The sequence below is a fragment of the Giraffa tippelskirchi genome, chromosome 2 (assembly GCF_054371585.1).
Source record: "Giraffa tippelskirchi isolate mGirTip1 chromosome 2, T2T-mGirTip1v1.2.pri, whole genome shotgun sequence".
In the NCBI taxonomy this organism is placed as follows: Eukaryota; Metazoa; Chordata; class Mammalia; order Artiodactyla; family Giraffidae; genus Giraffa; species Giraffa tippelskirchi.
Window position 1 is genome coordinate 104,190,897 of NC_137276.1, and position 25,341 is coordinate 104,216,237.

The 25,341-nt window shown below is 36.6% G+C and overlaps 1 protein-coding gene across 1 annotated transcript in view; it reads right to left on the bottom strand.

Moving 5' to 3' along the window:
• The window catches only part of BRWD1 (bromodomain and WD repeat domain containing 1), a 120,102-nt gene that overhangs the window by 76,051 nt on the left and 18,710 nt on the right, over nucleotides 1–25,341 (bottom strand). Inside the window, exons 5-13 of the mRNA XM_081569894.1 lie at nucleotides 22,291–22,441; nucleotides 20,137–20,235; nucleotides 19,639–19,799; nucleotides 18,370–18,591; nucleotides 12,950–13,050; nucleotides 5,811–5,881; nucleotides 3,972–4,072; nucleotides 3,143–3,183; nucleotides 2,032–2,130 (exon numbers count right to left, since the gene is read on the bottom strand). Of these exons, the coding sequence (XP_081426020.1) occupies nucleotides 2,032–2,130; nucleotides 3,143–3,183; nucleotides 3,972–4,072; nucleotides 5,811–5,881; nucleotides 12,950–13,050; nucleotides 18,370–18,591; nucleotides 19,639–19,799; nucleotides 20,137–20,235; nucleotides 22,291–22,441 (1,046 nt within the window). The remainder of the gene's footprint in view (nucleotides 1–2,031; nucleotides 2,131–3,142; nucleotides 3,184–3,971; nucleotides 4,073–5,810; nucleotides 5,882–12,949; nucleotides 13,051–18,369; nucleotides 18,592–19,638; nucleotides 19,800–20,136; nucleotides 20,236–22,290; nucleotides 22,442–25,341) is intronic.

Consider the following 25,341-nt stretch of genomic DNA (forward strand, 5'->3'; position numbering starts at 1 on the left):
TTCTAACTCGATTGGTCAGAGGAAGTGTAATACAAGAGACAAAATGGAATGGACAAGCTAAGATTCCACGCTTCACCTGAATTTACTAACAGACATATTGCATTTCATCAAATTGATCAGCCAAGATCAGAACACTAGAACAAATATATCCATCAATTTATACACACAGAAAACACTGCTTTTAGAGGTAAAACTTTAAATGAGAAAAAGAATATTTCTACCAGGAGGGGAAATACAGGAAAAGTTCTCTCCATGAAGAGAGTATACCAACAAGAAAACTAAACAGTTCTCAGTCTCATTTAAAAAAATTCTGGACCTCCCTGGTGACCCAGTGATAAGGAATCCTCCTGTCAATGCAGGACTTGGGTTTGATCCGAGTCCCAGAAGATTCCACATGCCATTAGGCAACTAAGGCCAGAGGCAGCCAAATAAAATATTTTTAAAATTTTATTCTAATTTTTACAATGATGTTCCTATTTTGCCTAATAAAGTAACTGTTCATACACGAATACAGTTTCAAATTTTCTTCACTGTTATTCATTCATTATTATTCACTTTCACACCAAGATGTGAATATCCAGATGTAACATTTTTAAGCAATTTAAAGATTTGTTTGTGAACAGGGATTATCAGATTTCTAGTATGTATTCGTTCCATTCTCTACCACAGGTCATTCCACAAAAATATTAATATCAAATTTATTTTGAAATCCAATACAACTGTTTGAGCCACAGTGGAGAATAAGTTAATTTCTCCTACTATTACTAAAAATAAAGCAGACATGAAAATTTCTAAACAACAGAATGTGTAATATTTCTCAGAAAAAATGCTAAAAACATTGATATGCCTACTCTACACCAAGTAGACTGGGCTTCCCTCGCAGCTCACTCAGTAAAGAAATCTGCCTGCAATGCCAGAGACCCAAGTTCAATTCCTCGGTTGGCAAGATGCCCTGGAGAAGGAAATGGCAACCCACTCTAGTATTCTTGCTTGGGAAATCCCACGGACAGAGGAGCCTGGCAGGCTAGTCCATGGGGTCACAAGAGTTGAACATGACTTAGCAACTAAACCACTACCACCACACCAAGTTCTGCTAGAAATCTGCATACGATTTTCAATTGCCAATAGTACTTAAAGGCAGGTAGTTTCATCTCCTAGATGATGAAACAGACTGTGATGGTCTCAAAATGATATAGCTATAGAAAGTGTAAGTGGTATTTGAGCAAAGTTCTGACTCCAAAACGCATATTCTTTCCATCACCTATACGGTCTCCCAGTATATACAAATCCAAAAACACAATGTATTTGAAATTTATAATATGTATTTGAAATTTATAATATCTATCTTGGGAAACACTAAAATTATCTCAAAGCTGCTCAAAATATGTTTGAGACTCTAGAGTGTTGGGGGAAGGGCATAGTTAAGACAAACTTGCCTTCAATATCATTTTACAAACCAAAATTTTAGCATGTAAAATAAAAATATCACTCCCAATGGAGATCAATTTTTAAAAACCAAAACAATAAAATATATTTGCTTACTTTTTTAAACCAGATATAGCTTTTTAAAATATAACTTTTAAAAAATTCCAAAATTCGTATCTTCATTTTTGTTTTCCCGGCTTGTAGGATCTTAGCTCCCTGATCAGGGACTGAACCGATGGCCCCTGCAGTGGAAACCTGGAGTCTTAAACACTGGACTGCCAGGGAGGTCCCATCCTATCTTCAGAAAAATAGAACTTTCTGAAAATCTCCACGTTTGACATACTTATTTATATATTTAAAACAGTAGGTGGTTTTAAATGCAACACCTCAGAGGAAGTCAATGCTTTGAACAATGGAATAAATACAGTGTTCTTTTCTATATAAATCTAAGATTGTAATAGGTTTAAGTATCTGTCAGATATGCAGGAGGGAGCCATTCACTTAGATCAGAGGTGGCTCTAGCTCCTGAACAAAGCAAAAAACCAACCAGAGAGACAGACCAGGTACTCAGGATGCACCTACTAGAAACAAACCATCTCAACTTACCCTGAGATTCTAGTGGCCATATCTAATAAGATGCTTCTCCATTCTAACTGTTCAAATCTCCAAATTCGTGCTGTTCCATCTCTGCTGCCACTTAAGAACCTTAAAATAAAAGAAATATATCTACTTACATACATGCTAGCAAAGGCTACAGTTAAAACCACAAGCAAAAAAATTTTTAATGTACCTATCTTGATTGCAGGTAAATCTACAGGTGTTAATTCCAAAAACACAGGGATTTAGGGCCTACCTAAAAGGAGAAAATCTGGTTTGCTCTGATTTGCCTGGCCCTATTGTAAAGCACATTTCAAACCCAATCACTACCTTGTCAAATAGTTTTGAAAAGATATGTACATCTAGGGAGCAGGGAAGGACAATTAAAGATGAATGGAAGAATTAGTAAGAGCAAAAGTGCCATTATAAGCATTTAAACTCTAAACTCAATTTCATGCTAGTCACTATGTATAAATAAATCCATCACTTAGTTAAGTGTTGAAAAGAAGAGGTAAGAGGTACCTGAAAAGACACTGGGGACCAGAAAAAAGGATATAATTTAAGGGATAATTTTGTTGCAGATTACATCACATAATTGATTAGAAAAGATTTAACTATTCAAATGGGCATCCCTGGTGGCTCAGCTGGTAAAGAATCTGCCTGCAATGCGGGAGACCTGGGTTCGATCCCTAGGTTGAGAAGATCCCCTGGAGAAGGGAACGGCTACCCACTACAGTATTCTGGTCTGGAGAATTCCATGGACTGTACAGCCCATGGTGTTGCAAAGAGTCAGACACAACTGAGCGACTTTCACTATCACACAACTACTCAAATATAAGAAATTTCATTATCCTTACACCTAATTTTCCTATAAATCAAACAGCCAGCAGTGAGCTAAAGAATTACTTTTGATACAGGAGGCTGCAGAAACTACAATTCTAAAAACTTAATTTAATTGTTTCCTCCCTATCACAGACACTTTTCCTTCAATTACTACAGTTACTAACAAGGGCCTGCCATATGATGTACACCTGCAAAGTGACATACAAGCTACACTAACAGGAAGCATAACACATTTACCTAAAAACACACTCACGAATACGAACTCACACTTACTTACCGATCACCATTGTTACAAAATTGGATACTATCAACTTTATCCTAAAGAGAGGAAAAAGCAAACACAAAAGTAATCATCTACATAGTTTGTAAACAAAGAGCCCACCCAGTTTTACAGTTAGAAGCACATTTGGTTTAAAGCAAGAGATCTGCACTTTTGCTGCTTAATCCTGCCATTCAAATATATATTGTATGTTTAAGAGCAAAGAACCTAACTACAAATCAAACCAGACTAAGATACAGCTTTTATCTCAAAGATAAACACATAGGGTTTAAAAAGAAAAAACAGCCTGCTTCTAAAATTAAACTTGTATTTACAATTAATTACATCTGCAAAAGAAAGTGATAAAAAAGTTTAAGTAGCTGAAAACAAGGCGCATTCACTTTGATGATTATGTGCAAAACAAACAAACAAAAATTTCTTTTAACGTGATTCTGTTTTTTATCAAGTAACTTCACAGAACTTCCTTAAGGAGAAAAAGATGACCTGACTGCTGACCAGTACTCCAGAATACTGAGAGTTATCTATCTTATAGTGCATGTTAATAAAACACCATTCTAATTCCATGAGCTTGGTTAAGATAAACAGGCTTAATTTGAGCTTAATCCACCGCAATCAACTGTCATAATCAAATGGACCTGAAGCAGAAATAACCACTGTAAAGCATTTGCACAGCAAGGTGCTGAGCTTGTCAGTATCATCTTTCATCTTTAAATGCAATTCCTCCTCCATTTAAGTTGAAAATAAAATCAATAACAATCTCCGTTATTGAGACTTATACCAACAGGAATATCATAAATTTACTTAAATTTAAAACATGAAGACTTACAGTGTGACTTTCAAGTTCGGCGATTTTTTCGGGTGCTTCAAAACCCAAAAAATACATTCTGATTACATGATCAGTACTACCTGTGGCTAGAAACATACCACCTGAAACAAAAATTTTAAGTTTTAAAATTCCAGTTTGTAACAAATGTCTTAACCAAACTTCTATATTAAATAAGCTCTCTACACCAAAAGTAAATTAATCTCAATAGATCCATCTCATTACGTAAAGAACTTTTAAAAATTAACATAATATATTGTGATGATATGATTTTTAGGAAGAAATCTGTATTTGGTCTTCATCCCTGTTTCTGGCTAAACCCCTAAAACCCTTAGAATTTCCAAAGTGAAATGATACTGGTGTCTTGATTTCATATAACAAACCCACTTCAATCACCCCAGAGTTTATGTTAATGAGGTAACTTTTGAAAATCATCTATGGAAGGGGGCTGACTACCAGAGGAACCAACCATGTGATTAGAGGGCTGGGAGAGAGCTGAATCCATCCTTATGGCCAATGAGTTAACTGACCATGCCTGTGTGATGAAGCCTCATAAAAAACACAAAGGGCAAGACTTGGAGAAGTTGCAGGTGGATGAACAGGAGGAGATTAGAGAAGAATAGCAGGACTGGAGAGTCCTCCTTCCCACAGACTTTATCCTAAGCATCTCCTCCATCTAGCTATTCCTGAATTATGTTCTTTCATAATAAACCAAACATCCACTGAGTAAAAGGACTTCTGTCAGCTGCTCCAGCAAATTAACTAAATCCAAGGAAGAAGTTGTGGGAACCTCTAACCTACATCCTGTCAGCAGAAGCAAGGTGACAACCGGGTCTGAGGCTGGGGGTGGGCTGAGATTCTTGTAGGACTGAGCCCTTAACCTGTGCGGTCTCACACTATTCTCTAGGTAGGCAGTGTCAGAATGGAGTTGAATTGTAGGACGCCAAGCTAGTATCAAAGAACTGTTTGGTGGTATTAACAGCAGGGCGGGTACACATCAGATGAGGCTTAATTTTTAAAAAGTTAATTCAATCTGAAAATGTTCATTATCTCCCTCTGTCATACGGATTATGATAAAGACTAAGATGCTGCCACTTCAAAAATGCATGAAAACAGGTTCTGCTTTCTAAATACTTTTACACTCCTAGGGGGTTCCTGGTGACTTAGATGGTAGAGTCTGCCTGCAATGTGGGAGGACCTGGGTTCAATCCCCGGGTCAGGAAGGTCCTCTGGAGAAGGAAATGGCAATCCACTCCAGTACTCTTGCTTGGAAAATCCCATGGACAGAAAAGCCTGGTGGGCTACAGTCCATGGGATCACAGAGAGTCAGACATGACTAAGTGACTAACACTTACACACCTAAACATAGCTATGGTATATGAAGTTCACTTGTTCACATTTTCAGACTTCTATGGGGGAAAATCTTTGACCTTTCCCCAAAACAAAGGTTACCACACAAGTCCACTGTACAAAAAAAGAAAAAGAGGAATAATTTCACAAGACGTATGCAAAACAAACTTAAACTACCAAAAACCAGCAATTCAAACAAAAGCACAATCTTGGCTTATCATACACATGGGGTACATGGCACAGGAATTGCTCATTTGGACACTTTAAGCGTCCTTTTTGCCAGTTCTCTTATATCCCTGGCTCTGATTACTATGAAAAATCCAAGAAAGTCAGAATGGGGAAGATAAGAAAAAGGCTAATTAACATCACAGGTTAAATTTAATGAAATGAACATAAGTTATTCACCATCTATCTGATAAAGGCCATTAGCCATAATGTGGTTGCTCAAAAAACTAAAACAAAACTAAGAAAAAAACACTAAAGGTATCTTACCAACACTAAATGAAGAACACAGCATTTGAACACCTGGTCTAGGCTTTTCAGTGAACTTCAGGGGACGAGGACTAGAAAAGAAGAACATGTTGTTTTAAAATATACATTAACATGGTTTAACACACTGGAAGCTTCCATAAGCCTCTTATCCTTATTTCATCAGAAGGCAGACAGAATGAAAACCACTATCACAGAAAACCAACCAAACTATCACATGGACCACAGCTTGTCTAATTCAATGCAACTATTAGCCATGCCGTGTAGGGCCACCCAAGATGGACAGGTCACGGTGGAGAGTTCTAACAAAATGTGGTCAACTGGAGAAGGAAACGGCAAACCACTTCAGTATTCTTGCCTTGAGAACGCCAAGAATAGTATGAAAAGGCAAAAAGATGTGACACTGAAAGATGAACGCCCCAGGTAGATAGGTGCCCAATATGCTGCTGGAGAAGAGCAGAGAAATAACTACAAAAAGAATGAAGACACAGAGTCAAAGCGAAAACAACACACAGCTGTGGATGTGACTGGTGATGGACATAAAGTCCAATGCTGTAAAGAACAATATTGCAAAGGAACCTGAATAGATCCATGAATCAAGGTAAACTAGAAGTGGTCAAACAGGAGATGGCAAGAGTGACCATCAACATTTTAGCAATCAGTGAACTAAAATGGACTGGAATGGGTGAATTTAATTCAGATGACCATTTTATCTACTACTGTGGGCAAGAATCCTTCAGAAGAAACGAAATAGCCCTCATAGTCAACAGAGAGTCTGAAATGCAGTACTTGGTTGCAATCTCAAATATGACAGAATGATCTCTGTCTCCAAGGCAAACCATTCAATATCACAGTAATCCAAGTCTATGCCCCAATCACTAATGCTGAAGAAGCTGAAGTTGAACGATTCTACGACGACCTACAAGATCTTCTAAAACTAACACCAAAAGAAGATGTCCTTTTCATTATAGGGGACTGAATGCGAAAGTAGGAAGAGATATCTGCAGTAACAGGCAAATTTGGTCTAGGAGTACAAAATGAAGCAGGGCAAAGCAAACACCCTCTTCCAACAACACAAGAGATGACTCTACACATGGACATCACTAGATGGTCAATACCGAAATCAGACTGATTATATTCTTTGCAGCCAAAGATGGAGAAGCTCTATCGCTTCTCGGCCTTTTGACGAAGATTAAGTCCAAAGATGGAGAAACTCTATCCAGTCAGCAAAAACAAGACTGGGAGCTGACTGTGGCTCAGATCATGAACTCCTTATTGCAAAATTCAGACTGAAATTGAAGAACGGAAAACCACTAGACTATTCAGGTATGACCTAAATCAAACCCCTTACAATTATACAGTGTAAGTAACAAATAAATTCAAGGGATTAGATCTGATAGAGCACCAAGAACTATGGATGGAAGGAAAGATATATCCATTTGAATGCAGAGTTCCAAAGAATAGCAAGGAGAGATAAAAAAGCCTTCCTCGGTGATCAATGCAAAGAAATAGAGGAAAACAAGAGAATGGGAAAGACTAGAGATCTCTTCAAGAAAATTAGAGATATCAAGGGAACATTTCATGCAAAGATGGGCACAATAAAGGACTGAAACAGTATGGACCTAACAAAAGCAGAAGATATTAAGAAGTGGCAGGAATATACAAAAGAACGATACAAAAAAGATCTTCACAACCCAGATAATCACGATGGTGTGATCACTCACCTAGAGCCAGACATCCTGGAATGTGAAGTCAAGTGGGCCTTAGAAAGCATCACTACGAACAAAGCTAGTGGAGGTGATGGAATTCCAGTTGAACTATTTCAAATCCTGAAAGATGATGCTGTGAAAGTGCTACATTCAATATGCCAGCAAATTTGGAAAACTCAGCAGTGGCCCAGCACTGGAAAAGGTCAGTTTTCATTCCAATCTCAAAGAAGGGCAATGCCAAAGAATGCTCAAACTACCACACAATTGCACTCATCTCACACACTAGCAAAGTAATGCTCAAAATTTTTCAAGCGAGGCTTCAACAGTAAGTGAACCAAGAACTTCCAGATGTTCAAACTGGACTTAGAAAAGGCAGAGGAACCAGTAATCAAATTGCCAGCATCCACACTGGATCAAAGAAAAAGCAAGAGAGTTCCATAAAAACATCTACTTCTGCTTTACATCAAAGCCTTTGACTCTGTGGAACACAACAAACTCTGGAAAATTCTTAAAGAGATGGGAATATCAGACCACCTTTCCTGCCTTCTGGGAAATCTGTATGTATGTAGGTCAAGGAACAAGTTAGAACTGGGCATGAAACAACGGACTGGTTCCAAACTGGGAAAGGAGTACGTCAATTCTGTATATTGTCACCCTGCTTATTTAACTTCCAAGGAGAGGACATCACACGAAATGCCAGGCCGGATGAAGCACAGCTGGAATCAAGATTGTGGGGAAAAATATCAATAACCTCAGATATGAGATGACACCACCCTTATGGCAGAAAGTGAAGAAGAACTAAAGAGCCCTTTGATGAAAGTAAAAGAGGAGAGTGAAAAAGTTGGCTTAAAACTCAACATTCAGAAAACGAAGATCATGGCATCCAGTCTCATCACTTCATGGCAAATAGATGGGGAAACCATGGAAACAGTGAGAGACTTTATTTTCTTGGGCTCCAAAATCACTGCAGATGGTGACTGCAGCCATGAAATTAAAAGACGCTTACTCCTTGGAAGAAAAGCTATGACCAACCTAGACAGCATATTAAAAAGCAGAGACATTACTTTGCCAACAAAGGTCCCTCTAGTCAAAAGCTATGGTTTTTTCAGTAGTCACGTATGGATGTGCAAGTTGGACCACAAAGAAAGCTGAGCACCGAAGAATTGATGCTTTTGATCTGTGGTGTTGAAGAAGACTCTTGAGAGTCCCTTGGACTGCAAGGAGATCAAACCAGTTAATCCTAAAGGAAATCAGTCCTGAATATTCATTGGAAAGACTGATGCTAAAGCTAAAACTCCAATACTTCGGCCACCTGATGCGAAGAACTGACTCATTGGGAAAGACCCTGATGCTGGGAAAGACTGAAGGCAGGAGGAGAAGGGGATGACAGAGGATGATACGGTTAGATGTTATCACCGTCTCAACGGACATGAGTCTGAGCAAGCTCTGGGAGTTGGTGATGAACAGGGAAGCCTGGCATGCTATAGTCCATGGGGTCACCAAGAGTCGGACACAACTGAGTGAGTGAACTGAACTGAATGGAACATACTGGCTTTACGCTGAAATCGAAACTGTGATTCAAAAATCTCCCCAAAAACAAAAGCCCGGAACCAGATAGCTTCACAGCTGACTTCTATCAAACATTCAGAGAAGAGCTAATGCCGATCCTTCTGAAACTCTTTCAAAAAATTGCAGAGGAAGGAACACTTTCAAATTCATTCTACAAGTTCACCATCATCATGATACCAAAATGAGACAAAGACATCACAAAAAGAAAATTACAAGCCAATATCACTGATGAACATCGACACAAAAATCCTCAACAAAATTCTAGCAAACAGAATTCAACAACACATTTAAAAGATCATATACCATGATCAAGTTGGGTTTAATCCAGAAATGCAAAGATTCTTCAATAAACACAACTCAATCAATGTGATACACCATATTAACAAACTGAAAGATAAAAACCATATAATAATCTCAACAGATGCAAAAAAGCTCTTGACAAAATTCAAAACCTTATTTTGCCCATTTATGGGCATAGAAGGAACCTACCTCAACATAATAAGGCTATATACAACAAACCCACAGCAAACATTATTCTCAATGGTGAAAAACTGAAAGCATTCCCTCTAAGATCAGGAACAAGACAAGGGTGCCCACTTTCACCACTATTATTCAACACAGATTTGGAGATCTTAGCTACGGCAATCACAGAAGAAAAAGAAATAAATCCAGATTAGAAAAGAAGAAGCAAAACTTGCACTGTTTGAAGATGACCTCATACTATACATATAAAATCCTAAAGATGCTATCACAAAATTACTACAGCTAATCAATGAATTCAGTAATGTTGCAGTATACAAAATCAATAGCTAGAAATCACTTGCATTCCTATATGCTAACAATGAAAAACAAGAAAGAGAAATTAGGAATCAATCCCATTTACCATTGCAACAAAAAGAATAAAGTACCTATGAATAAACTTAACTAAGGAGTTGAAAGAGCTGTATACAGAAAACTATAAGACTGATAAATCAACGATGACATTAGCACATGGAGAGATATTCCATGCTCCTAGGCTGAAAGAATCAGTAATGTGAAAATGACTGTACTATCAAATGCAATGTAAAGATTCAATGCAATCCCTATCACGTTACCAAAGGCATCTGTCACAGAAATTAGGACAAAAAATTTCACAATTTGTATGAAAACACAAAAGACCCCAAATAGCCAAAGCAATCTTGAGAAAGAACAATGGAGCTGGAGATATCAACCTTCCTGACTTCAGACTATACTACAAAGCTACAGTCATCTGGACAGTATGATAAAAAACAGAAATATGGGCCAATGGAACAACATAGAAAGCCCAGAGATCAACCCACCCACCTATGGGCACCTTTTGACAAAGGAAGCAAGAATATTCAGTGGGGCAAAGATAGTCTCTTCAATAAGTGGTGCTGGGAGAAATGGAGAATGAAGAATTGAAGAATGAAATTAAAACACTTCCTAACACCATACACAAAGATAAACTCAAAATGGATTAAAGACCTAAATGTAACATTAGAAACTATAAAACTCTTAGAGGAAAACATAGGCAGAACACTATATGACATAAATCACAGCAAGATCCTCTATGACTCACCTCCTATAGTAATGAATACAAAAACTAAGTGGGACATAATTAAACTTAAAAGCTTCTGCACCACAAAGAAAACTATTAACTTAACAAGGTGAAAAAGACAACTCTCAAAATGGGAGAAAACAATAGCAAATGAAACAACTGACAAAAGATTAATTTCCAAAATACACAAGCAGCTCATTCAACTCAATATCAGATAAACAAACAAACCAATCAAAAAGTGGGAAAAAGACCTAAACAGACATTTCTCCAAAGAAGACATACAGATGGCTAACAAATGCATTAAAAGATGCTCAACATCACTCTAAATTATTAGAGAAATCCAAATCAAAACTACAATGAGATATCACCTCACACCAGTCAGAATGGCCATCATCAAAAAATCCATAAACAATAAATGCTGGAGAGGGTGTGGAGCAAAGGGAACCCTCTAACCCTGTTGGTGGGAATGTCAATTAATACAGCCACTATGGAAGACAGTATGGAGATTCCTTAAAAAAAACTAGGAATGAAACTACCATATGACCCAGCAATCCCACTCCTAGGCATATACCCTGAGGAAACCAAAACTGAAAAAGATACATGTACCCCAACATTCACTGCAGCATTATTTACAATAGCTAGGTCATGGAAGTTGCAACATAGACTGTCCATCAACAGCTGAATGGATAAAGCAGCTGTGGTACATACATACAATGGAATATTACTCAGCCATAAAAAGAAATGCATTTGAGTGAATTTTAACAAGGGAGATGAACCTAGATCCTATTATACATATGAGTGAAGTAAGTCAGAGAGAAAAACAAATATCACATATTAATGCATGTAATATGGAATCTAAAAAGATGGTGCTGATGAACCTATATGCAGGGCAGTAATGCAGACACAGACACAGAGAACAGACTTATTGACACAGGCTGGGGAGGGGATAGGAAGAAGAGGGTGGGATGAGTGGAGAGAGTAGCATGGAAACATATAAACTACCATATGTAAAACAGACTGCTGCTGCTGCTGCTGTCAATGGGAATTTGCTGCATGACTCAGGGAACTCAAACCAGGGCTCTGTAAAACCTAGAGGGGTGAGCAGGGATGGGAGGTAGAAGGGAGGTTCAAGAGGGAGGGGACATATATATATCTATGGCTGGCTGATTCATGCTGATGTATGGCAGAAAGTAAAACAATGTTATAAGGCAATTACTCTTTAATTAAAAATAAATTTTTTAAAAAGATAACAGCTTAAAAAAAAAAAGACAATGGCTTTAATCTAGCATACATACATGTTGCCATCTTACTTCTATAGTACCTCATCATATAACAAATATTTCCACAAACGCTGTTATAGGTGAGTGGATGCGAGAGGACTGTTTAACCCCCAAACTTACATGGATCCTAGTACACAGAAAGAGCAAGCCCACTAACCACTGTTCTGTAACTGAGGTGATTAAAGCTCAGAGTGTAAGAGAACCCATTATCAAGGCTGCAGAACAGGCTATAGCATGCTCCAACAGAAAGAGAATGCAAACTGCATATCTAACTGAATTTTTAGCAGCCACATCATAAGTAAAGAGATAAAATTAATTTTAATCCATTTAACACAATCCAAAATACTACAACAATGTTAATAAAATTTTAATGAGAACTTTAATTTCTTTCATAGTATATCCTTTAACTCTTCCATAGCATATTGGACACTTATAATACATCTCAATTTGAAAAGTTTTCATCAAAAATACTTCATCTATACTGAGATTTCATGAAACTTCTAGTTGAAAAACTAATTCACATACTCAAGTTGTTTAAAATATGCTTAAAAGGTTTATTATTACTGAATCATATCTGTTAAAAATTTACTAATTCGATTCCTCAATTGCACCAGCCACAACCAAAGTGCTCAACAGAGATGTGTGGCTAGTGGGTACCACGTTGGGCAGTGTAGGGCTATAATCCAAGTCTGATTCTTAAATAATTTCTGCCTAAATTTCTGCTTATGCATATAATTATATACATTTCTAACATTTTTCAAAATGTTTCACATACTATCACTTTTTCAAAAACATGTGACCACTAAGAGAGAATGGCTCTGCCCCTTTAACATACCCAAATATCTAAATGGTACAGTGTAAACAGCAGTCAATATGGCACATGCACTGTATGTATCAAAAATTAAGTTCAAAAGTAAGAAGGCAACCACAATATATAATTTCTCTTTATAATCAGATTTCATTTTTAGACTAAACTGTAACATCATGAAAAAAGAAAAAACTTACTACACAATTATAGTCACTTACCTGAATTTCAGGGATTCTAAATCCCACTGCCAAAAACAAACAGTCCCATCAGCACCAGTGGAGACCATGTATCTTTGTGAGCCTTTGGCCATGGGGCTAAACTAAAAAGGAATAAAAATATTTACAAATCAGTTTCCTGAGCTGCCACTAACATTATAGTTTAAGTTTTTCAAAGTTAATTTCAATTGACACTTTGAGTAAAACACAAGAAATCCAAAATACAGGTGATACTACAGTGAGAACTCATAACCAATAAAAAAAAGAGAGTCTATCTCTAATTTATAAATGTAATGTGATCTCAATAAAAGATTATTTTGGAAACTAATAAGAACGGTCAGAAAAACTTTCATGAAGAGAAAGTAAAGATCTAGTCCTGTTGATGTGAGACCTACCACAAAGCCTCAGTAATTAAAACTATGGGACACAGTACGTACATTATGACAGAAAGACCAACGGAAAACTGTGAAGTCCGAACTGGACCCTAATACACAAGACGTACAACAAAGGAGCCATCTCAGTCAGATGGGGAAACAATGGACCATAAATGCATAAATTGTAAAGGGACAACTATGCAACAATCTGGGGAAAAATGGATCCATCCTTCAGACTATAAAGCAGAATAAATTTCAAGTGATCAACATTTTAAATATTTAAATAACAAAACCGTAAGTATTACAACAAAAGAATTATATTGTAACTTCAGAATAGGGTTAACACTTGTGTTTAATAAAGCAGCAACTGTGCTACACAAACAAGCTAGAGAAAGGAAGATCCATTTGGTCCAGAGACATCCAAGGCAGCTTCAAAGATAGAGAGGGAATTATAAGGAAAACAAGAAAAACACACTCAGCAAAGGAGTAAGATGAACAAAACTACCGAAGAGAGAGGGAATGTGCTATGTGATAGCAACAGAAAAATCTATACTAATACTGAAGTTACCTCCTAACACATGAGGTCTTATTACTGTCAGTTTAATTCTATATATAATCTAAAACCCTAAGAAATGATATTTGTTGCAGGTAGTCAATGTTTATTTCCATTTACCCATACACATTTTCTTTTTTTTTTCAATTCCTCATTCCTTCTTATTACTCCAAGCCTGGGATCACATTCCTTCTCTGCACATCCATACATGACTACTGGAAAAACCATAGCTTTTGACTAGAGGGACGACCTTTGTTGGTAAAGTAATGTCTCTGCTTTTTAATAAGCTGTCTAGGTTGGTCATAGCTTTTCTTCCAAGGAGTAAGCGTATTGAAATAGTATTCTATTTCAAATTCCCCTTAGTGCTGTCCCATCACTAAGAAACTCTGCATCTGTCTGAACACGTGTTTACTGCACTTCAGTGGATTTTCAGTAGGTTCAGAATTCTTGACCTGCAGTCATTTCCTATCAGCACTCTCAGAAAAGCACTCCTTTGTCTATGAACCTCCACTGCTTCTACTGAGAAGTTGGCCATCAGTCTTGCTCCTTTTGTATTATACCCTCTGATTACTTTAAGATTTCTCTTTTGTCTTTGGTTTTAAAACTTTTACTGTGATGTTCGATAGTTGTAGTTTTCTGTATATTTACTGTATATTTACTTTGTTCAGAACCTTAGTGTTTCTTCAATCTGTGGCTTTATTTCTTTAGTGTATTTTGCAAACTTCTCAGCTATTATCACTACAAACACAGCTTTTGCTTCATTCTCTCCTTCAGGAATTTCAGTTACACATACGGTACATATATATGTATACACATGTGGAATCTTTTCAGCATTTCCTATTAACCTCTTTTGGTACATTCTAAACTCTTCACTCTGTGCTTCCATTTGTTTATTTTCTCTGGCCTCATTGCCAACTCATTAATTCTATCTTTGATTTCCTTAGTAGAATCTGCTGCTGCTGCTAAGTCACTTCAGTCGTGTCCAACTCTGTGCGACCCCATAGGTGGCAGCCCACCAGGCTCCGCCGTCCCTGGGATTCTCCAGGCAACCCACTGGAGTGGGTTTCCATTTCCTTCTCCAGTGCATGAAAGTGAAAAGTGAAAGTGAAGTCGCTCAGTCGTGTCTGACTCATAGCGACCCCATGGACTGCAACCTACCAGGCTCCTCCATCCATGGGATTTTCCAGGCAAGGATACTCGAGTGGGTTGCCACTGCCTTCTCCATAGTAGAATCTAGTCTGCTGTTAAAACCATCTATTGAACTACTAAATTCAGTTGTACGCTTCAGTTATCAAATTTCCTTTTTACTAATTCTAGTTCTCTGATGAAATTTCACCAATAGCTGAATTTACTATGCATGGATATTTCCAAGATATATCCTCCCCAACCCTATAAGTCTGTCAAAATTTCTGCTAAGCTTCTCAGTCACCTATGAAACTGCTAAATGCCTTCAAATTCAAGGTTCCTCGCTCTGGGCTTTCCATATCTTGGCTACATAATTTCTCACTATGTTAGTACTTTGTGGAATGGAATGGAAATGGAAACTGTGACAGACTTTATTTTCTTGGGCTCCAAAATCACTGCAGATAGTGACTGCAGCCATGAAATTAAAAGACGCCTGCTCCTTGGAAGAAAAGCTATGACCAACCTAGACAGCATATTAAAAAGCAGAGACATTACTTTGCCAACAAAGGTCCCTCTAGTCAAAAGCTATGGTTTTTCCAGTAGTCATGTATGGATATGCAAGTTGGACCACAAAGAAAGCTGATCGCCGAGAAATTGATGCTTTTGAACTGTGTTGTTGAAGACTCTTGAGAGTCCCCTGGACTGCAAGGAAATCAAACCAGTTAATCCTAAAGGAAATCAGTCCTGAATATTCATTGGAAGGACTGATGCTGAAGCTGAAACTCCAATACTTTGGCCACCTGAGGCAAAGAACTGACTCCTTAGAAATGACTCTGATGCTGGTAAAGATTGAAGGCAGGAGGAGAAGGGGACAACAGAGGATGAGATGGTTGGATGGCATCACTGACTCGATGAACACGAGTTTGAGCAAGCTCTGGGAGTTGGTGATGGACAGATAAGCCTGGCGTGCTACAGCCCATGAGGTCGCAAGGAGTCGGACACGACTAAGCGATGGAACTGATTGGTACTTTGGATACTTTTTCACCTTCATCCAACTTTTCTATTAATAGTTTCCAGCTATGCACTATGTCTCTTACTCCTCAAGAATGTTACTTGATAACTCTTAGACAAAAGGTTCTAACTCTAACCCAGTAAGTCTAATACTAACACTACTGAGAATGTAAATTATAAGTGATATTGTATACTGCTACCCATGAGAAAGTTTATGTACTGAAATACTGACAGTGATTATTCTAAATGGTAAGATTATGGAAGTTTTAAATATTATTTGCTATTAACTACTAATTTTTTTGGCAAACAATATTACTTATCTTTTTTTAATAAAAAAAGGAAGCCGTTACTACAATTAGGATGGTTTATATATACCAATAACAACAGGACAAAGAACATGAAAAAGATTAATGTATCATGTACTTGTTTGTCTTTGAACTTCAGAGCAACCACCAGCAAGTACAGATAAGCCTTCTGATGTATAAAAACTTACTACCACACAAGTAAATTTTCTGTTATATTTGGTAGGTGATAAATACACATGGGCCCCTATTATCAAAACAATGGGCTTTCATTGAAGACCAGAGCTTCACTCTCAGACTGAACAATTCCGTAACGGTTTTAAGACAGATACGCTCACAAACTACTTACTATAAATGTTCTTATTTGCTGTGATACTGTCTATAAGTTCATAACAAACTTTAAAATTTTAAAACCTGTGGAACATAGCTGGGATTTGAATTAATTTTTAACCTATAAAGTCCTCTAGAGAATAATATACTCATTGTCAAAAAATAAATAGGCAAATCAAAGATTTTCCTCCAATATTCAAAGTAAAACAATCCAATTTTAGTTGTCATCCGTAAAAAACAAGTTTGCAGTCTCTGTTCTTTAAGAATATTGACCACAGGAGTTGAGAAAAGTCACTTTTATCACAGAACTTCACACCAAATCTATTTATAGACCACTCAACATACAGCCTGGGTAAATTCACATATGAAAATTAAACCACTCTCCTTGTTTTAATCGAACTCAAATCAGAGGCACCAACATGCCTTAAAAGGCCTTATAAATCATTACCTACTAACAAAACGTAATTTCTAAAAAGTGACTGAATATTACCATTCTTGGAACTAATGTATCTAAGGCAACTTCAGAGAGACCACCTGGAAGAGCATATACATCAAGGTAACCAAGCCTCCTTTAATTTCAATCAATGATCCTCACCTACCTCCAACATTCTGAATCAAACAAAATCTTAGGCAGTGGGGCCTAGCAATCTGTGTTTTAAACAAAGCCTCCAAGTGACTCTCATACACATTAAATAAAACTACTACTCCGGATCCAACAACCAACTTACAAGAAACATAAAGAAATATGTTAATCTACTCTACAAGGATGCAAATGGTACCCAAACTGTGGGAACTCTATAAACCCAATTTCCTCAAAACAGAAACCGCAAAAAAATTGAACAAGATGGTGCAACTTGTTGTAAAATTATTTTAATGTATAGCAACCAATTGTAAGGTATTGACTTTGGTTCCTAATTCAAACAAACTAAATAAAATAATGCTATTTATGAAAGAGTCATGTCCGACTCTTTGCGACCCCACAGACTATACAGTCCATGGAACTCTCCAGGCCAGAATACCAGAGTGGGTAGCCTTTCCCTTCTCCAGGGATCTTCCCAATCCAGGGATTGAACCCAGGTCTCCCACATTGCAGGCAGATTCTTAACCAGCTGAACCACCAGGGAAGCCCATTTATTAAACTATTTGAAATCTAAACATCAACAAACAAGTGCGATGATAATGTTTTTGGTTGTGTTTTTAATAAAACACAGTAGACATACTGAAGTATTTACAGATGAAATGATATGAAATCTAGCATTTGCTTTAGGTACAAGGTGAAATGGATGAAGAAGAACTGGCCAGGGATGATGCACACATAAAGGCTCATCATACTATTTTGTCTACCATCTATACGGTTCAAAATTAATATCCACGATAAAGGAAACAACATAGTTCATCCAATTTAATCAACTTATCAAAATCCAGATTTTAAAAGAGAAAAATTATTAATCTGTCACCATGAGTGTATAACTGCCACTCACTCAGTTCAACTGTAAACCTAAAGGAAATAGTAAGTCATCCCAGTAAAGCTCTTAACTACATTAGGTATCTATTACATCACCCTTCTAAGATTCATGGAACTATAATTGATTATATTTTTCCTGATTACTAAATTTGAAATAGATCATGTAATTACCAAACATCTTACTATTTCTCATCTCCAAAGATAATGACCATTTAAAAGAAAAGGAGACAGTACGCAAATGTGCACAGTAAAGGGGGTTTTACCTGTAAAGATGTAATTGACCCCGTGTGTCCCTGGAGCACAGCAACTGGAGCGCAGGTTCTCAGGCACCACACTCTAATTATTTTATCACAGCTCCCTGCAGCAATCATTGTATTCTCATAGTTTACTGCCATATCTGAAATTTCTGCAGAATGACCTCTTAATGTGGACAATAGGCGGCCATTGTGTGTTGACCAAATCTTCACCAAACAATCATCTGAACCCTAAGAAAAAATATACCCCAAGATAAAATGTTAATACAGCAAGTCTTATATTTCATTAAAAAAAATAACATTCACTTGTCACACAAATTAAATGTCTGTATCTCCTCCTCTCTTTCCAATTGTAGAATACTCTGTAAATAATGAATCTGATGGCCAAGAACACTTACAATGTTTTTTTTTTCTTCAAATCAATTAATAGAAAAGACACATTCTTGAAGTTTTCATTTCTATGGCTTAGACCTATTATAAATACTATTTTCTCCAAATTCTCTGCCATGTAGTAAGTCCAACTAAAAGTTCAAGGCTCACCCATTTCAGTTAACAAAGTTAAATGTTTGTTTAGTTCACATAAAGTTAAATAACTTGATAAGTAAGTTAGGACAGTTCTGTTTCACAAGTTGAATAAGTGGCAATTCCAAAAACAAAAAATAATGGGACTAAAGCCCTCATTTTAAATAACTAAGTAACAGAGTCTCAAATTTATAGTACCATCCAGTATTCATCCATCCAGAAAATATCTGAGTATCAACTGTGAATCTCAACAATGGAAAAATGAAATCTAAACTTCTTATCCATCCTAACTTTCCCTTGAAACACTGAAATGGTAAGTTAAATTCCAAAAATTTACATGTAGTTTTACAATAATTATAAAATAATCTTTCAGTGTTAATCAATTTCCCCAGATCACGAGTAATCAATGTGAATATGAATCACCTGTAGACATTTGGATTTTGAAGGGAGAGGGTCTTTCTGATTAATGTAGGGGGATTTTTTGGATTGTTTTTGGTTAATACACACTAGAATCTAATTCAGTAGGTCTAGAATGAGCTGGAGGTGATCCACAAACACCATACAAAGCCTGATTATCTGCTTCAGAATCACAGGAGACACTTAATAAAAATGCAAAAATGCAAGGACCCCACACCAGACCAAGTCAAAATTTCTGAGAAAGGGAAAAGACATGTTTAATTAAGCTTTCCCAGATAATCATGAGGCACACTAAAGTGCTCAAGATGATACCAAATTGACTTTAAAATGGTAACTCACTGTAAAGATTCTATGTCCTGTCCTATCAAATGCTACACAGTAAACAGCAGACAGATGTCCGAGAATCCTCCTGTGCATTTTTATGTGCTGATACATAGCTCCTGGAAATGCTGTACTAAAAGTGGAACACCCTGTGAGCTGTTTTCCTCGATGGATCTCCACTAGGAAATAAAAACACGAAAATGGTTAAGTTCAGAAGCCAGTATGTGAGAAGCTAAGAAAAACTCCAAAACAATTTCTAGAGGGCCACAAAAATTAACATTTGAGAAATCCTAATGATGAAGTTTCTTCCCAATTCTGTTCTACTATAAGCACTAGTACAGACTTATTAAATAAAATTGTTTTTCATTACCTTTTATTACTTTTAGTAATGATTTTAGGAAAGCAATTATCTGAAACATTACCAGCACCTCCTTTAAAGTTTTAATACAGCAGTTACAAAGTTGGTCAAGAAATTAAAAAATTATTTTGGGCAACTGAAAAGTCAACCTCACTTACCAAGATTTGGTGGGGAACCATAATTCACCGGCATTTCAGGAGGTCTTCCTCTATGAAGAGCAGCAAAGGCAGAGCCCTTCCAAACTGTGTGCCTGCAGTCTTTAAAATGAATTTTAGATACACATAAAATCTTGAAAGTTAACCCCAAGAAAGATTTTATAGAATACTTACGTATATTGTAATAAACTGTTTATTAAAAGGTTTACCAGCTAATATACTTTAACAGAAAAGCCCTAGAGGTTTATTAGACTATTTCTGAAGGAAAAAAAAAAAAATTTAAGACATCTCAGATACAACAACAACAACTAACATTTGTGTAGCACTTTACAATTTACAAAGTGCTTTCCACATACATTATCTCATTGAATCCTCACAACAACCCTGTGAGGTAGGTATTATCACCAATTTACAAGTGAGGTAACTGAGGCTCAAAGGTTCCAGGACCTTTAAAGAGATCCACTGCAAATGACTTGTCAAGATGGACCATAAAACCAGATCTTTTGACTCCAAGTCCTACTCAATGCCAAATGGATTTTTATTTTCATCACAGAATTACACCATACAATCATTAGTGATAAGTCTTAATTGCAACTGATCCAATTTTCCCAAAATGAACTTTTTTGTAAAGAAAATTTTATTTTTTTTCATTTATATGAAAATCCTTGACTTAATTATTTAAATGTTACTGAGTTTAAAATTAATGCTGGCCAATATTACCATGACTTTTAATCTCCTTAGAAAGTACTGACAAATGGCTTTCCTCTTGTTTTAGGATCATAGACAATCCTTTACACAAGAGCACATGTAGGACCTGTGAGCCTGAACACTTAATTCTGAAGTCCTATCTCTCTTAGCAAATATACAAAGGAAACTGTCTAACCCTCTCTAGAGGAGATAGCAGCAGAGCATAGAGTATGATGTGCTAGAAATTAGCTTCTGCACAACTGAAGGAGGAAGGGAAGAAAGGCATTATATAAACCTCCACTGAGCCTCGGGTGCCCCAAACTAACAGGCATATCATGTTTTACAGGAATGAATTCATTACCACTATCATTATCAGTTACAAGGCATCCTTTCATGTCACTAGTACAAACAAACAGAGAAATATAGTCCCTACCCTAGGACAGCTTGCTGAAGAGCTTCTTCTACAGTCTGCCAGTTCTAAAGCAGTGCTCATCACAAAACAACATTGAGCTTGACACGAGTAAAGAAAACAGAAGAAAACAGGCTACCCAAGCAACTACTATATAACCTAAAATAGAATAATTACAAGGTGAGTAGAACACAGAAATAGGAGGAATATGAACAGTTTCCTGATTCGAGCCACAGTGTGGCGTGACTACGTAGAGCACTGAAAAACAACTAAAGCTGACAAACCAGTCTGGTATGGAACCAAGAGGAAGGGTTGTTCTTTCTCAGTCAAACTTTATACTGGTGGAGCATCTAAGAGGCAGCATCACAACAGCAACAGATCTTAAAAATAATCGTGAGGGATGAACGTGACGGATACTCAGGATCAGAAGAGCCAACATTCTTGCCCATTAGCAGTTAAGCCATGTTGTATACATAGATCGTATCACATACATATACTCAGTCTAAGCGATTTATACTAAGCTAACAGAAAAACAGCAATTCCAAACATTTTGCTACCACACAATTTCGCAAAAAATTAAATTGGTGGAAAAAGAACCATGCAATTGTACATTTTTGGTGCTCATTTTCAAAATGCTACCAAATTTAGAAAATCACTTCCCCTTATAACAAAGGGCTTGCAGAATCTAAATATCAAATGAAATACTTCTAGCATTTTAAGAGTTTATTAGACACATACAATTACATTCAATGAAGTTATAAGTGAGCTACAAAATGGAAAATTAAGAACTCACATTGATAAAACCTCAAACACATCTCAGAATAAATTCAAGCTTTTGAGCTTAACATCTATACCTTTATCATTTTTTAAAATGCAGAAGGACCCATTAAACACTGACGTAATAGAATTCAATGCCTAGGCTAAATGCAGAGAATTTTATAGTCCACAATATGGTTTTTAGTTACATATCACCTTTCTTCCACAATGCTTACATTACTTCACAATTATAGTAATTATTAAGCTAGTAATACAAAGCAGAACACTTCTTCAAATTAAGGTACCTTTTGCTGTACGTAGCAAAGACTGCCTTCCTGCCCCAAGTAAAGAAGTGACTCTTGAAATGCTGGGTGGGATCTCTTTATCCAGCATGGGACCGATGCGTTGGCAGATTTGCAACAGATGGTCAGGAGCCACATGCTTATTGGACAAGACCTGATTGGAGAGCAAGTTTTGAAAACAACATTTTTTACAAGAGTTTCAAAAAACAAATACTTAGGGACAAGTTTGACAAAACATGTGAGAAATATATACAAAGAAAACTACAAAATGCTGCTGAGAGAAATTAAAAAACAAAATAAGCAGTAAATTAATCTACAGATTCAAAGCCATCCCAACCAAAATCCCAGTAGGCTTTTTTTTGTTATTGTTAGAAATTGAAAATTTTATTCTAAAATGTATATGCAAACAGCTTAGAAAAGCCAAAGCAGGTTTAAAAAAGAGCAAAATTGAGGACTAACCACCTGATTTCGGGACCTGTTATATAAGAACAACTGATTTTTAGCAAAGGTGCAAAAAGAAAAGATAAATCTTTTCGAAATTGGTGTCAGAACAAGGGAATATCCATTTGTCAAAATAATTATAATAATAATGAAAGTGAAAGTGTCAGTTGCTCAGTCATGTCCAACTCTTTGCGACCCCAGTTTGTAGCCCACCAGGCTCCTGTTCATGGAATTCTCCAAGCAAGAATACTGGAGTGGGTAGCCATTCCCTTCTCCAGGGGATCTTCCCAAACCAGGGATCAAACCTGGGTCTTCACATTGGAGGCAGATTCTTTACCATCTGAGCCACCAGGTAATTAACTTTAATATGTACATGATACCATAAACAAAGATTATCTCAAGACATATCATAGATCTAAATGTATCATCTAAAACTGTAAAATCTATAAAAGAAAACTTCAGAGAAAAATCTTTATGACCTGACATTAAGCAAAGATTTCAAAAATGACACCAAAAACAAAATCCACAAAAGAACAGATCGATCAAGTATACTTCACCAAAACAAGTTCTGGTTTTTCAATAGATATTGTTAAGAGGATGAAAAAACAACCACAGGCTGAAAGAAAATATTTGCAAAGTATGTATCTGATAAAGGACTCATAACCAGAATACATAAAGAACTATCAAGACAATAAATTTTTAAAAACCTAATTTTTAAGAATGATTTGAGTAGATACCTCACCAATGAAGACATACAGATGGCAAACAAACACACTGAAAGATGTTCAACATCACTGGTAATAGATGAAATACAAATTAAAACCATAATGAGATATCACTACACATCTACTTAAAAAGCTAAAATTTAAAAAACTGACCAGACCAAGATCACAAGAATGTAGAAAGTGGTGGTGGAAAGTGAAAACAGTACAATCACTTTGGAAAACAGTGGGATAGTGTCTTTAATAGTAACACATACATAACCATTTTATCCAGCTATAATATTCGTAGGTGTTTACACAAGAAAAAAGGAAGCATATGTTCATGTAAAGGTTTGCACATGAATATTCTTGAACAGCTTTCTTCTCAAGAGCCCCAAAGTGAACACAATTCAAATGTCCATTAACAGGTGAATGACTAGACACATTACTGTGTCTGTACAATGGAATACTACTTGGCAATAAGGAAATTTAGTAACACAAATTAATGGATGAATATCAAAATAACTGTGGAAAGAATCCAGAAAAAGAGCACATGCTGTATGATTTCATTTATATAAAACTCCAGAAAATGCAAATTAACTTATAGTTACAGAAAGCAGGTCATAGGTTACTGGGGGCTGGAAGAGAAGCAGAAAGAATTATGAAGAGGAAACCTTTGAGTGTTAAGAGGTATGTTCACTATCTTCACTGTGGTGATGGGTTCATGGGTGTAACACATCTAAATCTATCACTCAAACACTTTATATGCAGTTTACTCTGTCAACTACATCTTAAAAAAAAAAAAACTAATGTTACTTGATATGATTTGGCATAAATTTTAACACTTCATCCCAAGGGCTCCTCAATCGTGATGCTACCAGCATTGAGAAGTTCTAACAAAACATCACTGTCAGGACTGTCCCCACATTCAAGATACACAGTATCTCTGCTCCCTTCCATTAATGCCAAAAATATTCCCCACGCCATTCTGACACCAACAATGCTCCACGTTATTTCCAAACTCCTTGAGAAACACCACTCCAAAAAAAATTTGAAACCAAATTCTATTAATAAATCTCTTTTGGCTCTGAATCATGAATTCAAATGTAAAATAAACTTGGATTCAATATAAAGTTTTTGTTCATAAACCCTGGTGACATCTTCAATTTTCCAACCTGACTTAACATTTCCCACCATAATAGATATTCCAAGGCAAAACTCAAAAGGTATTTATCAGAGCCCAGAGAGACCTTAAAAAAGCATTCAATATCACTTAGCACTCTGCTGCGAAGTGTCAGTATGTAAAACTTCAAGAACTGTTGCAGATAATTAGCTCATCATAAGAGTGGAGAAGAAGACAAGAGGAACTAGAAGGTAATTCCAACAGGATCAAGAAAATCAAAGATCTAAGACCTTGTCAGTAAAGAAAACCTGAAAACAAAAACCCTATTAAAGCAATTGTACTGAGTGACCTGAACAACATAAGGATTAACTATCCTATGGATTAAATATTTAAGATAAAATGACTGTGGGCAATGGCAACATGACTTTCATAAGGTGGAAAATCACACTTCTCTAATAGTTCTCTAATAGAGGTTTCCACTATTTAGGTGGATGTGAGTGTTAGTCTCTCAGTCCTGTCCAGCTACTTGTGACCCCATGGTCTGCAGACCGCCAGACTCCTCTGTCCATGGGATTTTCCAGGCAAGAATACTGGAGTGGGTTGCCATTTCCTTCTCCAGGGAATCTTCCCAACCCAAGAATCAAATCCAGTCTTCTGCATTGCAAGCAGATTCTTTACCTCTGAGTCACCAGGGTAGCCATTTAGGTGCATAGAGAACTCTTAACTATATACACAACCAACTCAGATAGAGTTGAATGGAGACTTGTTTTTGAAGATCAGCTATAAAAG